Source organism: Oryx dammah, unplaced genomic scaffold, assembly GCF_014754425.2.
Source record: "Oryx dammah isolate SB20612 unplaced genomic scaffold, SCBI_Odam_1.1 HiC_scaffold_10, whole genome shotgun sequence".
Lineage (NCBI taxonomy): Eukaryota > Metazoa > Chordata > Mammalia > Artiodactyla > Bovidae > Oryx > Oryx dammah.
Genome location: NW_024070194.1, coordinates 29,800,929 through 29,817,971, shown reverse-complemented (window position 1 = coordinate 29,817,971; position 17,043 = coordinate 29,800,929). Strand labels below are relative to the sequence as shown.

At 45.2% G+C, this 17,043-nt stretch overlaps 1 protein-coding gene across 1 annotated transcript; it reads left to right on the top strand.

Annotated features, from left to right (window-relative positions):
* Positions 1 to 318: 318 nt before the first annotated feature.
* On the top strand, positions 319 to 16,500 carry LOC120868587 (tyrosine-protein phosphatase non-receptor type substrate 1-like). Its single transcript, XM_040247306.1, has 6 exons — positions 319 to 328; positions 2,804 to 3,160; positions 10,369 to 10,689; positions 11,477 to 11,806; positions 15,482 to 15,587; positions 16,229 to 16,500. The coding sequence occupies exons 1-5, from the start codon at positions 319 to 321 to the stop codon at positions 15,583 to 15,585; spliced, it is 1,122 nt and encodes a 373-aa protein (XP_040103240.1). The 3' UTR covers positions 15,586 to 15,587; positions 16,229 to 16,500.
* The last annotated feature ends 543 nt before the right edge of the window (positions 16,501 to 17,043 follow it).

Here is a 17,043-nt window from a genome sequence, read left to right as displayed (position 1 = left end):
TCTTCAATGTCTGCATTTTCAGCCATAAATTTCCCATTAGGGCTGCTTTCTGTTCATCTCATATATATTCGTACTATGTGTTTATGTTTTCATTTGTCTCCAAGTGTTTTTTAATTTCCCTGGTGATTTCTTCCTTGACATGTTGATTTTTGAAGAACGTGTTGTTTGATTTCTATGTACCTATGACTATTTTATTTCCTCTTTTGTCATTGATCTAGTTTAATTTTACAAACAGTTTGGAGAGCATTTCTTTCAGTTTCAATAAGTTGCCTTGTCATTCTTCGTGTGTAACAATGACACGTATGTAGATTTTTCGCTATGGCAACTGGTTGGTGTAACTGTAGACACAAAATAGCCCCCTGACATAGGAGGAACATCAAACTTGCTGAGTGCTAGGATGTGAAGCTCACCTCCTCCCACAAATACAGCAAAAAACACATCTACATGTGGAATGATTCTCACAGAATGTCTACTGAATGCTGGCAGAGGATCTCAGACATCTGAAAGGGCAATAAAATCTCTTTGTATCTGGGTAAGGCAAAAGAGAAGAAAAAAGAAAGAAAGGAATCAGGATGGGACCTGTACACTTGGGAGGGAGCTATGAAAGAGGAAAGTTTCCTGTAACCTGGGAAGTAGCCCCAATGGCAAGGAGATCAGCTGGGATAGGGGGAACCTCAGAGCCTTGAAGGAGAGTGTAGCAACCCGTTTGCAGCAGCTAGAACATTGAGAGATACACACAGATGGTCAGTGCAACTGCCCTACACTTCCCAGCCTGTTTGTCTGCTGGTAAGGACAGGGGCAGGGTTTGAAACTCACCCCCACTTTGGAGCAGTTGTTTGGCCACTGTCATCCTGGACTCCAGGTGGAGTCATGAGCTGCTTCTCCTCCCATTGAGTGCTCGGGGGCACGCGTGAGCCACCACTGCCACCAAGAACTCCAAACTGGGTATCAGACACCACATGGGCACACCCCCATAAGGGAACAGTGGCCAGCTCATGCTGGGGAAAGAGGTGACAGGTATATGTACTAAAAACAGCCCTTGCACCAGAAATATTAAACCCACACAATCTACATGTGGCTGCTCCCATGTATAAACAGCCCTCCAAGACCACAGGGGAAAATTGTTTCTCCTAAACTTCCAGAATAAGAGACATGTAAGTAAAATGAAGAAGCAGAGGAAGCATGCCCAGTTAAAAGACCAAGAAAATTCACCTGAGAAAGAAAATAAAATAGACCTCTGTAGTCTAATAGACAATAATTTCAAAAAGGAGATAATGAAAATGCTGAAGAAAACAAGAGAGAACCCAATTAAAAAAAATAAGAAATGAAAAAGGAGACATAAGACCAGTATTACACAAGTATAAGAAAAAAATAAAGAAATATATGAACAGTTAAATTTGAACAAACTCAACAACTTAAAAGAAATAGAAGTTTCTAGAAAAATGCAGTCCGCAAGCTGCACGTTGTGGCCAAAGAGAGATAGAGAGACAGGTGTACCTACGTATGAAACAGAAACAGATTCATGGACACAGAGAACAGAGTTTGAGTTGTCAAGGTAGATGGGGTAGGGGTTAGGTAAGCTATTATTTAAGGAAAGGATAAAAAACAAGATCCTGCTATACAGCACAGAGAAGTATATTCAGTATCATGTGATAAAAATAATGGAAGAGAATATATTTAAAATATATATGTATAACTGAGTCACTTTCTATACTGCAAAACTAACAGCATCACAAATTGATACACTTAAATTAAAGCAAGTTATAAATCAAGTAAACAAAACATAGACCACCAAAGAGATCTATGTCCTAATAGTCACCAGTGAATGTTTTACTTTACATGGCAAAAAAATTTTGTAAAAGTGATTAAGAATCTTGCTATGGGAAGAATATTCTTGATTATCAATGTAAGCCTAATACAATCTTATAAGAAGGAGGCAGGAAAGCCAAAGTTAGAGGACAAGTGACAAGGGAAGTCCAGTTGAAGTCATAAGAAGATAGAAACCTTGAGAAAAAGAATGTGGATAGTCTCAAGAATTTGGAGAGGCAAGGATCAGAGCCTCTAGCTGAAATGTAGCCCAACTGACTCCTTGATTTTAGTCCAGTAATTCTGTTTTTGGCCCCTTCATATCCAGAATCATAAGATAATAAAACTGTCATTTTTAGTCACTAAATTTTCTATAATTTATTACATCTGCCTTAGGTAACTAATATATCATGACTGTGTCATCAGAAAAAATCCCAGGGAGTTGAAACAAAGTTTTACTTTCTTCATAAACTAAGTGTTCATTGTATGTTGGGAGCTCTGAACATCACTGTCACTCAAGTATCCAGGTTGTTGGAGCAATTCTATCATGAGTATGTGGATTTCTAGGGAGGAGAGATGCTGGCCCATAAAAGTACTTACAGTTTAATGAATAACATACAAAATACACGCATCACTTCTCCTCACAACTCGGTGATCTAAGAGGTCACGTGGTCCCACCTAACATGAAGGACAGAATGCAGCACTCCCTGAGGACACACAGTGAACACCCAGACACTTCCAGAGAGGGCTCAAGAACTCAGTCCCAGTCTCTGCCACATCACTGACCTCTGTGCCTCGGTTCCTCTCTTGTATTAGTGTCTTACATTACAGGCTCATTGTGCAAGCTACACGCAATGTACATGCCGTGTGCTGAGTTTAAGGCCCATTTATGGTACAGTCAGACAATGAAAGCTGTTGTTGACTGTTGATAAACATGTGAGAAAACCTACAGGATCACATGAGGATGAATAAATAACTGCTTTGTGTTTTCCTTCAGGAGCAGCAGGTGAGGGGCAGCTGCAGGTGATTCAACCTGAGAGGTCAGTGTCTGTTGCAGCAGGAGAGACAGCCACTCTGCACTGCACCGTGACCTCCCTGAGCCCTGTGGGGCCCATCAGTTGGTTCAGGGGAACTGGGCCAGGTCGGGAGTTAATCTACAGTCAAAAAGGAGGTGTCTCCCCCCGAGTAACAAGTGTTGCAGATAACACAAAGAGATACAACATGGACCTTTCCGTCCGCATCAGTAACGTCACCCCAGCAGACACTGGTGTCTACTACTGTGTGAAGTTCCAGAAAGGAGAACAGGGCGACGTGGAGTTTAAGTCTGGACCAGGCACTCATCTCACTGTGAGCGGTGAGTATGGCCTGGGTGTCCTCATTCCCTGGTCTCTGACAAGTCAACAAGAATGCCCTTCACTCTTTGAGCAAAAAAAGGAATCCAGTACAACAGTGATCTGGACATGATCTGATTTTACTCCCTTCTACAAATCAGAGTATTTGAGGCCATGACGGCTGTGCTATTTGCTCAGGGCCCCACAGCTGGTAAACGTGGGAAAAGTCTGGATCCTCCATCTACCTGGTTCCACAGTCATCTTTTCCATCACATTCAGTCCTTTGATTCCAGGGATAAGGGAAATGAAAGTCTGAGTGACTTGCTCCTTGACAGGCCAGGCCTCACTTCTTATCTCTGGAGAGTGCACCCTCAGTGTGGCTGAATCATCTCTTTATTCAGCACTTATTGAACACCTTCTGTGTGCCAGGCCCTGCCCTGGATGCTGTGGAAGCAGCAGTGAGCAAAGCAGGCAAGGGCTCTTCTCCCGTGAAGCTTATGTCTTCTTCCTCCCAAAGAGGAGAAAGCCATCCAGGGCAGGGAGGGGAGATGTGTTTCTTTATTTTCTATTCAGACTATCGCACTGACAAGAGATTCTAAGAGACACAGTTTCAGTGTTTATTCTGATGGCCCTGATTGGAGACTATGTCGAGAGATTGGGTGTTTCCAGAGGATCTGTTGAAAAAATTCTTCGGTCATTCACGCATTAACTCACATAATCACTGAAGTTTCCCAGCATCTCGGAATGTCCCTCCTCGGGGAACCAATTCTCCATGTGGGTGACTGAGGAGCTGGAGCAGCCCTATTGAGGCAGAAAAGGTGTTTATTTAGATTTTTTCTGACAAAGAACCTGAATCCTGGCCTCTCAGAACAGGATGGGTCTCTAGACACCATCCTCCCAAACCCCCATGTACAGATGGTGGCTGAGGCCAGGAGATGACAGCGGTCCAGACCACAGTCACATAGACAATGAGAGGATCCGTTAAGAACCCGAACTGATTCCAAGCCAGTCTCTTTCCTGCACAAGCATTGGAACTCCTTTCATGAAAGGGACTTGCACACGCAAGTGGCAGAATAAAAGTTCCTTGACTTAACCATGAAACAGGCTCTTTTCATTGCTTTCCCCAATGTTCAGAACGCCCCTCACATTCAGACCCTGAGCCTGAGGTGACTGGAAAACTCTCTGTACTTTCACCCGCATGATCCCAAATCCCTCATTCCATATCAGCACCTAGAGCTACCCTGTTTTTCAAAGCTACTTAACACTCAGCATATGGAGACAGCATCATTCATCTTACAGTCTCTTGTTGATGGACATTAAGTTGTTCCTAACGTTGGGCTACTGAAACAGTGCTGAAAGGATAACCTTTCCACGTGTCACTCTCCTCAGAGGAGAAATATCCACTGGAAATGGCACTGCTAGTTTAGACAGTATGTGGATTTTAATTTGTGTGACAGTATTGCCAAATTTCCCTTCTAGTCATGGTAGCAAATAAATCTCCCCAAACCTCCAGACATCAGCAGGGCAGGTGGCTTTATCATGATTTTGTAGATATTACTAAACTTCCCAGATGGTGGGTCCCCTGCTCAGTCTCAATACAGCTAGTAAGTGGCTCCCCCACCTCTCCGATCTGCTGGCTCCCAGGGCTGCTCATCCTCTTCCGCAGGCTTCTGGCCCAGATGATTCCCTGGATGAGAAAGGAGGGACGGGAGGGGAGGAGCAGCCTGTCAGATGGTGAATCCTCCTTAGGCATTTACTCATTATAAACGGTGTTCAGAAGGAAAGGTTGTCTGTTTTCCATTTTACAGATGAGGACCCTGAGGTTCAGAGAGGGGACTTGATTTGTGAACAGCTAGAGGAGCCAAGATTAAACCCTAAACACTCACAGTGTCATAGCCCTGCTCTCTGCACACTCCACTGTGCTTGTCAAAGTATGGAGAAAGCTCCAGCACCATCCTCTTGAAATCTTGCTTTGCCCTCTCCTTTAGAAATAAACACTTTAAAAAGTCCTGTAAGAGAGGCAAGTCGTTTTACAACCCAGATGAGATGGATCATTCAGTGTTGTGTGATGTGCTGAAATGTTCCGCAGTGACAGGGATCAACACTCTTAAAAGCATCAGGAGGTTTTCTCCCCATTGTTGTGATGCTGCCCATTCACTAGGCCTCCTGTGGAGCAGGTCTGGGAAGGGTGGTGTGGACAGAGTCCAGAGGGGCCACTGCGACCCCAGCAGCACTGAGAATGCCCATTCCTGGTTCTGCAGACTGAGGATGAGGAGAGGGAAGTGTTTCCTAGAGGGAGTGGGGCCCCGTGTGAGCAAGAGTTCCTAGTCTAGACTCAGGTATCAGGAGTCCATGTCTTCCCTTATGGTTTCAGGGTCCCCAGGCCTGGGCCCTCAGAGGCCTCTCTTCCCTGTAGTCTTTCGAAGTCATTGCTCTGTTAATGAACTTGAAGCATGATTCCGGTTCACTTTCATGGAAAGTGAAAGTGAAAGTCACTCAGTTGTGTCCAACTGTTGCGACCCCATGGACTGTCCAGGCCAGAATGCTGGAGTGGGTAGCCTTTCCCCTCTCCAGGTGATTTTTTCAACCCAGGTATGGAACCCAGGTCTCCCGCATTGCAGGTAGATTCTTTAACCAGCGAGCCACAGGTGAAGCACGGAGGTGACAGGAAATACTGGGACACGGTGGGGAATGAGAGGAGACAGTCTCTCCATTTCTCTCAGCGTCAGTTTTCTCTTTGTAGAATAGTGGTCCTCATGGTCTCCTTTCAAGAGAATTGAAAGTATTTGAGGTGCTCTGTCCAAATCACCGGCACAGACTAGGTTCTCCTAATTAAGGTGTTATTTCAAAGCTGAGACCCAGGTCCCTGTGCTTGTCCCCATTCCTCACCTGTAGAAAGAGGATAATCACAAAACCTTTGCAAGGTGTCCTGAGGGCACAGTGATCTGGTGACCGCACCACCCCTCAGAGGGAGATGATGCGTCCATCCCAGGAGGGCAGTGGGATCCTGGGAAAGTCTCAGTTTCCCTATCTGTGAAATAGTTGTAATTACATTACCTTTCAAGAATCTGTGATGACTGGAGAGGGTCTAGAAAGACCTGGGCTCGGGGCACTATGGTTGAGAGCCTGGGCCATACCCCTGCCTGGGCCCCCATCCCAGCTCTGCCCCGTCCCAGCTCTGGGACCTCTGATGAGTCCTTCACCACACTGCATCAGTGTCCTTGTCCCTCAGTGACAGCCCCATCCTAACAGAATAGCTGCAGGGGTTGAATGAGGGACGCATGTCAAGTGATTAGAGCAGAGCCTGGCATGTTTTCCACCAACATGAGCTCTGATGTTTCAAAACCAGAGGATGTTCTATGGGCCACTTTCGCTCTAAGACTAAGTACAACTAGGGTTGGTGTGGAACTAGGTGCCTTTCAACTTCAACCATTCATGGCATCACCTGGGAGATGGTGAAAAGTTACCCAGACCCTGGCACCACCCTAGAAATGCTGATTTGAGTGCACAGACTTGGCCTGAGTAGCTGAGTGTCTTAATTCCTGCAGAGGATGCTGGTGCCTAGTCAGGGCACAGGAGCCCAGAGCTACATGTTTTCTGGGGTCACCGAGGGAGAGCTGCAGTATTTCCCTGATAGACATGGACCCCTCTGGTGCCTGGATTGAAAGAACAGCTGTCCCAGGGGTGGGTGCTTCAGAATAGGCTATGATGTTGACAGATCTTAGGAGGCCCAAGAAAATCAGCCCAAGTGGAGTGGCAGGAACAAACCGAGCTCTCCTGATCTGAGAGGGTATTCTTCCCCACTCAGACCACCCTGTGCAGACCTGAGCTTCGTCCCTGGGGAAACCTTCCCAACTTTAAACACAGGAATCTAAACAGGTGCTGGAATCCCTGCAAACACTCTCTGCTCAGCCAGGAGCCCTCCTGCCTCAAACACCGGAGAGGATCTGATGAAATCTGTCCTCCTTCCTTTCAACTTGCTTGCTGATTCTGTAATGAGCTGATCTGCAGGAAAAGCGCCAGTGGTCTCTTGTGTGTTTTAAAAGCCTATTTCCCAAACTTACCTCTTGAGGGGATTATGTTTTATAAAGGGGTCAGATTCATAATTTGGTGTCCCTACTATTTCTTTTCATGTTGATTTTTGTAAGGCAGCTGTATGGAGCAAGACTTGAGACTCTCCTTGGTGCTTCTATTGTGCTTTTGTTTTGCTTTCTTTTGCCTAAAAATGTAGTTTCAGAACTAGAACTATCAGATCGTAGGATAACAATCACAGGTGTTACTAATTAAGCACCTACTATATGCCAGGCTCTCTATCTTACATACATCCCCACTCATCTTACAGATGGTGTTTGTACCCACTTTGTCCAGAAACAGTGAGGCTCCAGGATAAAAAACAGTGACACTAAAATCAGTATGTCCTCTGTACAGTGAGGTGAGCTCTGACCTTACCTTCTGGGTACCCTAGGCCAGCTGCATCCTTCCTGAGCCTCATCCCATGTATAGGGCCACTCTCAGGCCCCTCCTCAGGGCTGGTGGGAAGATAAGAGAGCTGAGGGTGGCCAAGAGTTCAGCCCATCTTTAAGCTCTGAACAACTCTGGATGAGTGGTATCTAATCACAGTACTTTAAGGGGCATCCATGATGCTGGTGTTGTTGGATTTGACATATTAAGGTAACTCTTAACTATGTCCTCAAATGTTTGAGTTTTAGGAAGAAAGTTAAATGTTTAGAAATGGAAATATTTGTTACATTTACTGTCTGACAACTTATAAGGGGATGTTGCGTAATAATGAACAATTAGAGACACCCATGGGCTCCATAAAGGGCAGAAATGGTATGGACCTAACAGAAGCAGAAGATATTAAGAAGAGGTGGCAAGAATACACATAAGAACTGTACAAAAAGGATCTTCACGACCAAGATAATCAGGATGGTGTGATCACTCATCTAGAGCCAGACATCTTGGAATGTGATGTCAAGTGGGCCTCAGAAAGCATCACTACGAACAAAGGTAGTGAAGGTGATGGAATTCCAGTAGAGCTATTTCAAATTCTGAAAGATGATGCTGTCAAAGTGCAGCACTCAATATGCCAGCAAATTTGGAAAACTCAGCAGTGGCCACAGGACTGGAAAAGGTCAGTTTTCATTCCAATTCCAAAGAAAGGCAATGCCAAAGAATGCTCAAACTACTGCACAATTGCACTCATCTCACATGCTAGTAAAGTAATGCTCAAAATTCTCCAAACCAGGCTTCAGCAATGCAAGAACTGTGGACTTCCAGATGTTCAAGCTGGTTTTAGAAAAGGCAGAGGAACCAAAGATCAAATTGCCAACAGCCGCTGGATCATGGAAAAAGCAAGAGAGTTCCAGAAAAACATCTATCTCTGCTTTATTGACTATCTCTGCTTTATTGACTATGCCAAAGCCTTTGACTGTGTGGATCACAATAAACTGTGGAAAATTCTGAAAGAGATGGGAGTATCAGACCACCTAACCTGCCTCTTGAGAAATCTGTATGCAGGCCAGGAAGCAACAGTTAGAACTGGACATGGAACAACAGACTGGTTCCAAATAGGAAAAGGAGTACGTCAAGGCTGTATATTGTCACCCTGCTTATTTAACTTCTATGCAGAATACATCATTAGAAACGCTGGACTGGAAAAATCACAAGCTGGAATCAAGATTGCCAGGAGAAATATTAATAACCTCAGATATGCAGATGACACCACCCTTATGGCAGAAAGTGAAGAGGAACTAAAAAGCCTCTTGATGAAAGTGAAAGTGGACAGTGAAAAAGTTGGCTTAAAACTCAACATTCAGAAAATGAAGATCATGGCGTCCGGTCCCATCACTCCATGGGAAATAGATGGAGAAACAGTGGAAACAGTGCCAGACTTTATTTTTGTGGGCTCCAAAATCACTGCAGATGGTGATTGCAGCCATGAAATTAAAAGACGCTTACTCCTTGGAAGAAAAGTTATGACCAACCTAGATAGTATATTCAAAAGCAAAGACATTACTTTGCCGACTAAGGTCCGTCTAGTCAAGGCTATGGTTTTTCCAGTAGTCATGTATGGATGTGAGATTTGGACTGTGAAGAAGGCTGAGTGCCAAAGAATTGATGCTTTTGAACTGTGGTGTTGGAGAAGACTCTTGAGAGCCCCTTGGACTGCAAGGAGATTCAACCAGTCCATTCTGAAGGAGATCAGCCCTGGGATTTCTTTGGAAGGAATGATGCTAAAGTTGAAACTCCAGTACTTTGGCCACCTCCTGCGAAGAGTTGACCCATTGGAAAAGACTCTGATGCTGGGAGGGATAGGGGGCAGGAGAAGAAGGGGACGACCAAGGATGAGATGGCTGGATGGCATCACTGACTCGAAGAACGCGAGTCTGAGTGAAATCTGGGAGTTGGTGATGGACAGGGAGGCTTGGCGTGCTGCAATTCACGGGGTCACAATCGGACACGACTGAGTAACTGAACTGAACTGAACTTAACTGAACAGCACCAATCAACGGAGAAACCACCCTCACATTTGATTTGCTGATTTGTGTATTTACAGATTTAATAACAGTTTAAAAAGTAACCAGGCTTCCCTGGTTGCTCAGACAGTAAAGAATTTGCCTGCAATGCAGGAGACCGGGCTTCGATCCCTGGGTCAGGAAAATCCCCTGCAAAGGAAATGGCTACCTACTCCAGTATTCTTGCCTGGAGAATTACATGGACAGAGGAGCCGGGCAGGCTACAGTCCATGGGGTCATAAAGAATCAGAGACAACTGAGCAACTCACACACACACATGTATAAGAAATTAACCACCACTGGCTTCTCAGCACTCAGTAATCTTTTCAATCCAGTACTAACCCAAGAGAAAAATCCAGACTCAGAAAAAACACCTTTTTGCACCATTCCTTTGAAATTCAGGGATTTATACATTGGTCCTATTGGAATATTCATGGAAAGAAAGACAACTGTGAAGGAAATTCATAAATTCCTGAGAGGACAGTTCTGCATATAAATACATTCTGGGTTAAACAGAGGTCTGTGTTTTTTTTATTTTTGTGAAGCACCTGACATTTTTCTCCCTGAAAAAAAAATGCTTCCAGTGCATTTAACCTTCACTGCAACCATGAATTTAAAAATAATATATTTGCAATTTCTTAACATTGTCACGAGTTTTTTGTAATGATGATAATCACAATCATGTTCTTCGTTTATAAATGTTTCTTTTGTAGCCAAGCCCTCTCAGCCCATGGTATCCGGCCCTACAGTGAGGGCTACACCTGAGCAGACAGTGAGCTTCACCTGCACATCCCACGGCTTCTCCCCCAGAAACATCTCCCTGAAATGGTTCAAAAATGGCAATGAGCTCTCAGCCTCCCAGACCAGCGTGGACCCAGAGGACGACAACGTTTCCTACAGCATCACCAGCACAGCTAAAGTGCTGCTGGCCACGGGAGATGTTCACTCCCAGGTCATCTGCGAGGTGGCCCACGTCACCCTGCGGGGGGGCCCTCCTCTCCGTGGGACTGCCAACTTGTCCGAGACCATCCGAGGTAGATGCCCCTCGTGTCAGCCCTAGCCCACACCTGCCTCCCAAGACCCCAGCCTACTCCTCCTCCCCACCCCAGTCTGCTCCTCCTCCTTGCCTTGAATTGCCTGAAATCTACTTCCTGACAGTCCTGCCCAGTCTGGCCCTTCTAGAAAGGGCTCCTAGAAGAGTTGGTCACTCTATTTTAATGAAAGTGCCAGATGTACAACTGCCATGTGCCAAGCACTGAGATAAGTAGTTTTCTTTATTAATGAAAGTGAAAGTGAAGTCGCTCAGTCGTGTCCGATTCTTTGCAACCCCATGGACTGTAGCCTACCAGGCGCCTCCGTCCATGGAATTTTCCAGGCAAGAGTACTGGAGTGGGTTGCCATTTCCTTCTCCAGGGGATCTTCCTGACCCAGGGATCGAACCCAGGTCTCCCGCATTGCAACCAGACGCTTTACCATCTGGGTTTCTCCAATTACTGAGCACCTATGCTAAGCCCAGGACCCTATGTGCTTGGTGATTTCATTTATTTTGCTGCAGTCTTATATTCCAACTGCATGCCAGAGGCTGAACTTGTTGATTTCACACATTATAAGCCTAATAGGAGGTCCCTGTCCTTGAGCAGTGTACTTTCACTGTGTTCAGTGACTTCATTCATATGCAAACAGACCCTCAGTGTTTGAGCACCTACTGCATGCTTGGCTCTGTCCTGGGTGATGCCCTTGCTGTGCTGGGAGCTGTTCTGCAGCCCCTCTCCCATGGAGATCTGTGTTATAAGGTCCGAGCTTCTTCCTGTGCTGTTTCAGTTCCACCCACCCTGGAGATTACCGGATACCCCTCAGCTGGGAACCAGGTGAACGTCACCTGCCAGGTGAACAAGTTCTACCCCCAGCCTCTACAGCTGACCTGGCTGGAGAACGGAAACGTGTCCCGAACAGAAGTGGCCTCAGTCCTCGTAGAGAACAAGGACAGGACCTTTAACCAGACGAGCTGGCTCCTGGTGAACTCCTCTGCCCACAGGGAGGCTGTAGTACTCACCTGCCAGGTGGAGCATGATGGGCAGCCGGCGGTCTCCAAAAACCATACCCTGGAGGGCTCTGCTCCCCAGAAGGACCAGGACACCCATGTACTTCCGGGTGAGGCTTCCATTACATCTCACAGGGCTTTTCAAATTTTATCTTTTTTAATTATTAAGAATAGTAATTCAAGTTTATTATAGAAGAGTGTAAAAGTCTATTAATAAAAAGTAGAATTTTGAAGTGAGTGCCTCTCCCCCAAATTTCATACTCCAACAGACACAATTTAAAACGGGTTGGTACATTGTTTATATGACTTTTGATGTAAATATAATTAAAGAAGGAAATAAGATATGGAAGGAGACCATCTCATTCATACTGTCCTGCTTCTCGCTTTCTTCAGCTATTAGTAATCATGTTCAACCATTCCATGTTCACTCACCTCCCTCCTCCTTGTTCTTTCTAACCTCTGCCTAGTCTGTCTCCAGCCTAGACTTTCCATCCACATCAGGAACATCATCCCAGTAGACGTCGGCATCTGCTACTCTGTGAAGTTCTGGAAGAGGAGCCCTGAGGACACAAAGTTTGAGTTTGGTTTTGGCACACAGTTGACCGTGAGTGGTCACTGCACAGGGCTCCTTTGTCCTTTGATTTCTGACAGTGGACCAGCAGTGATCACAGTCTTCACTGCACGTTTACTAAAGGTCGCTCTCAGTTCACTTCCTGCTTTAGCCACCCAAAGCGTTTGGACTTTACAGAAGGGACTCATGGAGAAGTAGGGAAGGGGTGATGTGGTTGAAAATATGTCACTTTTAGTCCAGATGACTGGGCTGATAATCAAGGTGAATCTGAGTCTCTGAGGACAGGGATCACCAGTCTATATAATAAATATGTGCTAATTAGAGACAGGTTCCCCCCTCAGCTGGGGCTTGTCCCAAGGATAGTCCCCCTTTCCATAAATAAAACATCTTGTAGGCTCTCATGTAACATCAAGAGAGGGTCAAGTCAGGTTCCAGGAATCGTTACTCCAGAAGACCTATCAAAGGCCCACTTTTCTTCCGAAATACTCTATGGTGTTGTCCTCATCTGCTGGGTCAATACTGGGTCACTGAGTGTCCATGTCCCTGCCTGCTGGAAGGATAAAGAGAAGTAGGGGAGAATAAACAACTTCCCTTGAACAATAGATATAGGACAGTTTCATAATAACGTCCACTTTAACTTAGTCCTGTGTGCACAACCAGTCAATGGTGTCCACAATAGTGTGGTTATCTGGTTAAGTATATTGACTTTCTATAAAAATCATACAAGTGCACACTTAACATAATCAGTTCTAATTGACTAACACCACTTCAAATGGAGCATAAATTCAAATTTTCCAAAATACTATTATTGTTGTTTTCTGTGCACCAAAATTGCTTTTATTTGTAAGTTCTTGGCAAAATTTTCCCATGAAACCATCTGGCCTTGAGAATCTTTTGAAAACTAATTTGAATCAAATATTTAAGAGTATTCAGATTATTCATTTCATATTGAATGAGCTGAAGTAGTTTGTTGTTGTTGTTTTGAAGTATTTGTTCCATCTCTGAGTTGTCAAATGTCTTTCTGTACAGTTGTTCATGACATTTCTCCATTATCCTTTCGTCTGCAGTATCTGTAATGACATCCTTGGTTTCATCCTAATACTGGAAATGTGTCATTACTCCTTTTTTATTTGTCAGTTGTACTGGAAATTTTTCAATGTTATTGGTCTTTTAAAAAGAACACCCTCTTTCTTTCAGTGATTTTTCTCTGTTGCTTCTCTGTTTCCAATTTCACTGGTTTTTCTTTATTTATTTATTATTTCCTTCTTCTACTTGCCTTAAGTTTATTTTGCTCCTCCTTTTCTCATTTCTTGAGGCATGAATTTAGGTAACTGGTTTAGACTTTTTCTTTTTTCTAGTGCCACACCTGAGTCTCCTCTTGTACTGCGGAGTTAGGAGAGTGAACCTGGATGGCTGACTACTGTGTTCTTCCTCCAGATCTCAGATCCCTAGACAGTCTGCCTCCTCTCCCACCTCAGAGTCCTCCTATGCTTGTCTCTTGTGTTCTTTCTAGGGTTCCATTTGTACTTAACAGGGAGCATAGAAGAGAAAAGCCCATGGCATTTTGTCTGCAGTGGCTTGGAAATGCTTTTAGTCTTCAATCTCCTAATGGGCTCAACCAGGGCTGCTGTAGGGTGCCTGACTCAGCATGCCTGCTAGTGTGTTTTTTGGGGCATCTAGGTTGTCAGGCTGAAGAGAAGTGTAAGATGCTGATGTGACTTTCCTGCTGCTGCTGCTGCTGCTGCTGCGTCGCTTCAGTCGTGTCCGACTCTGTGCGACCCCATAGACGGCAGCCCACCAGGCTCCCCTGTCCCTGGGATTCTCCAGGCAAGAACACTGGAGTGTGTTGCCATTGTCTTCTCCAATGCATGAAAGTGAAAAGTGAAAGTGAAGTCGCTCACTTTCCTACTGAGACCCAAAACCTCCCTGGGCATCTGAGGACTCCAACCACTGCAGTGCTGGGTCCAGTCAGGCTGGTGGGAGGATGGACATCTTACTGTTTGTTTTTATGGTACTGGGGTGTTTTACAATAAATTCCTATCCTAATGGACTTCTCTTCCCACAGTATAGAACAAACCAATACAGTAATGGAGTTTTTGGCTGGTTGGCTGGTTGGTTTGATAAAGGGAAAAAGGTTCTGAGTCTTCTAATTCTTTGGTTCTCTTTTATCTTTCAGGAACCAGTATCTGAAATCCCTTCTCCCTACCTTTTTCTTTTTCTCTTTACCACTCAATTGCCAAATAGCACTTCCTTTCTCTTTCTGCCTTTTCTACACAGAGGGTATGCATTTTAAATCATGCCTGTCCATAGAGTCAAATCTGTCTTCCTTAAATTATGTTCCTGTAGTCACTGTGCGTAATTAATATCTTTAGTGATTTAATACAAGATAAATATATTATCATATATTTGTAGAGGTTAGACATTATAATGGGTGACTAGGCTGTGTTCCTTCTGAAGATTCTAGAGGAGAATCCATTTCCTTCCCTTTCCCAGCTTCCAAGTGTGCCCACACTCCTTGGTAAAGGGCCCCACATTACTCTGACCTCTGCTTCTGATCACATCTGCTTCTCCAAATGACCTGCCTCCATCTTTTACTTATAAGAATCTTCATAACTACATTGGCTCCACTTGGAAAATCTAATTTAATGTGCCCATCTCAAGATCCTTAACAAATCACTACTACTAATCCTTCTTGACATGTAAGGTAACAAATGCACAGAACCTGGGGATTTTGTGCCAATCCTTTAAAATCAGGCTTCCCTTGAATTCTTTTCCTATAGTCTGTGCTCTTAGGAAATTTTCCCAATATTTTCAAAGTTTAGATATATTTAATATTGATGTTGATAATTCCAAATAACTCTAGGCACCTGTTCTAGCTGCCTTGCCTGTTTCTCCTGCATTTTCCTGATGACTTGCCAAGGATGGAATTACAGCCTAACGAGAGATTGTGCACGAGGATTTGCTGAATTTTTCTTGTCTCACAGTTATTTTCAATCCTGGCATTTTCTCTTCAAATAATAGGACCATTGCAGCCTAAGAAAAGAAAGAGGGAAAATGAGGGGGTTCTGTACCCTAATTTCTGCCTTGAGCCTTAGCTCAGGTTGCAGGTCAAAGCCATTGCATGTTAATGGGCCTAGGCAGCCTCAGATGGAGTAAGTGGAAGCCCCTGGGAATGGCTCCTGTGTGGCGCATCTGATCATCCCCTGATTTCCAGGTCCAGAGCGGTCTTCTCTTTGGGCAGTTGTCCTCCTACTCCCCAAGGTGCTGCTGCTGCTCAGTGTCTCTGTCACCTTTGTCCACAGGAAGTGTCGAGCCTGACTGTAAGTTACAGATGAAGGAGGGCAGGACAAAATCTAGAAGACACACGGTCATTAGGGGGGCCACCCACAGGCCACACAGGGGCAGGGCTCCCACAGAGTTAAGAGGAGGAGGCACACCTCCCTCGGTACCCTCAGGAGTATCATGTTTCCCTCTAAGAGGTGCCCAGCTCCCAGGAGATGGTGAGGTCCTGGAGGGGTGGACTGCATCAGGGATTTCAAAGGGTTTCTTTCCCCTGGTGTTTCCGGGGAGGAGGTAGGCAGAGTGTGCTGGATGAGGAGCAGCTGAGTGGGCGGCTCCCTTGGAGACCATTTCTGGATCACTGAACTCAGGGGCTCCCTGGGGCAACAGGTATCCACACTTAAGGTAATATTGATTAGTCCCAGATCAGCTCCTCTGATGGCTGTTCCAACTGTGACCTCTGTGTGACAGAGTGGAAGGCCTGGGGAGGGAGCATGAGGACCTGGGGAGGAGGCTGAGGGGTCAGAGTCCTAACTCAGGGGCTGTCCATCCTTTCAGGACTGGCATCCCAGGAGGAGAATACCTGGGCATGTGGGAGGCATGCAGAGAACTTTTCCTGAATGATGAGCAGATAATTAAGTATGAAAATGTTTCCCACAGCTCCTTCCTTCCTCCCTGCTAGGTGCCGCCGTCATCCTCTACTGTCTCCTTCCCTCAATGAGGGCCCAGCCCACAAGAAGGACCCAGCTGAAAGCTTCCACAACTCTGCTCCAAAAGTTTTCTGTCCATGGAGATCTGCCTGCCCACATGTTCATGAAACCCCCAGAGGTGAATCTTCATATGTGATCCTGAGCAGAGATCATGGGAAGTAGCTCTGGAGACTGACTCACAACATCTCCTTTGGACATGAGAATTCAGTTCAATTCAGTCGCTCAGTCATGTCGACTCTTTGCGACCCCAGGAACCACAGCACACCAAGCCTCCCTGTCCATCACCAACTCCCGGAGTCTACCCAAACCCATGTCCATTGAGTCGGTGATGCCATCCAACCATCTCATCCTCTGTCATCCTCTTCTCCTCCTGCCCTCAATCTTTCCCAGCATCAGGGTCTTTTCAAATTAGTCAGCTCTTCGCATCAGGTGGCCAAAGTATTGGAGTTTCAGCTTCAACATCAGTCCTACCAATGAACACCCAGGACTGATTTCCTTTAGGATGGACTGGTTGGATCTCCTTGAGTCCAACTGATACAGATCAGGATTAAGTCCAACTAATACAGATCATCCATCAGCTTGGACTTGGCCATGGACTATACACTAATAACCTGTGGAGAAGTAATTCTGTCTTCTGGATTCTTGCCTTCACTTAACTCCCCACCATTGAAGTGCCTCTTTAGTTTTAAACCAAGTGCCATATCTTGGTTTTAAGAAAAAATTTTCTCCTTCCCCATTTGTCTAGATAGCCTACTTCTCAAACCCAGAAATTAGTGTTTCGTTCTCT

Excerpts from the sequence above, each read along its gene's own strand:
- LOC120868587 (XM_040247306.1), top strand. Across the intron at positions 10,690-11,476 it reads CTTGTCCGAGACCATCCGAG|TTCCACCCACCCTGGAGATT; the intron begins GTAGATGCCCCT and ends GTGCTGTTTCAG. Across the intron at positions 11,807-15,481 it reads GGACACCCATGTACTTCCGG|GTCCAGAGCGGTCTTCTCTT; the intron begins GTGAGGCTTCCA and ends CCTGATTTCCAG.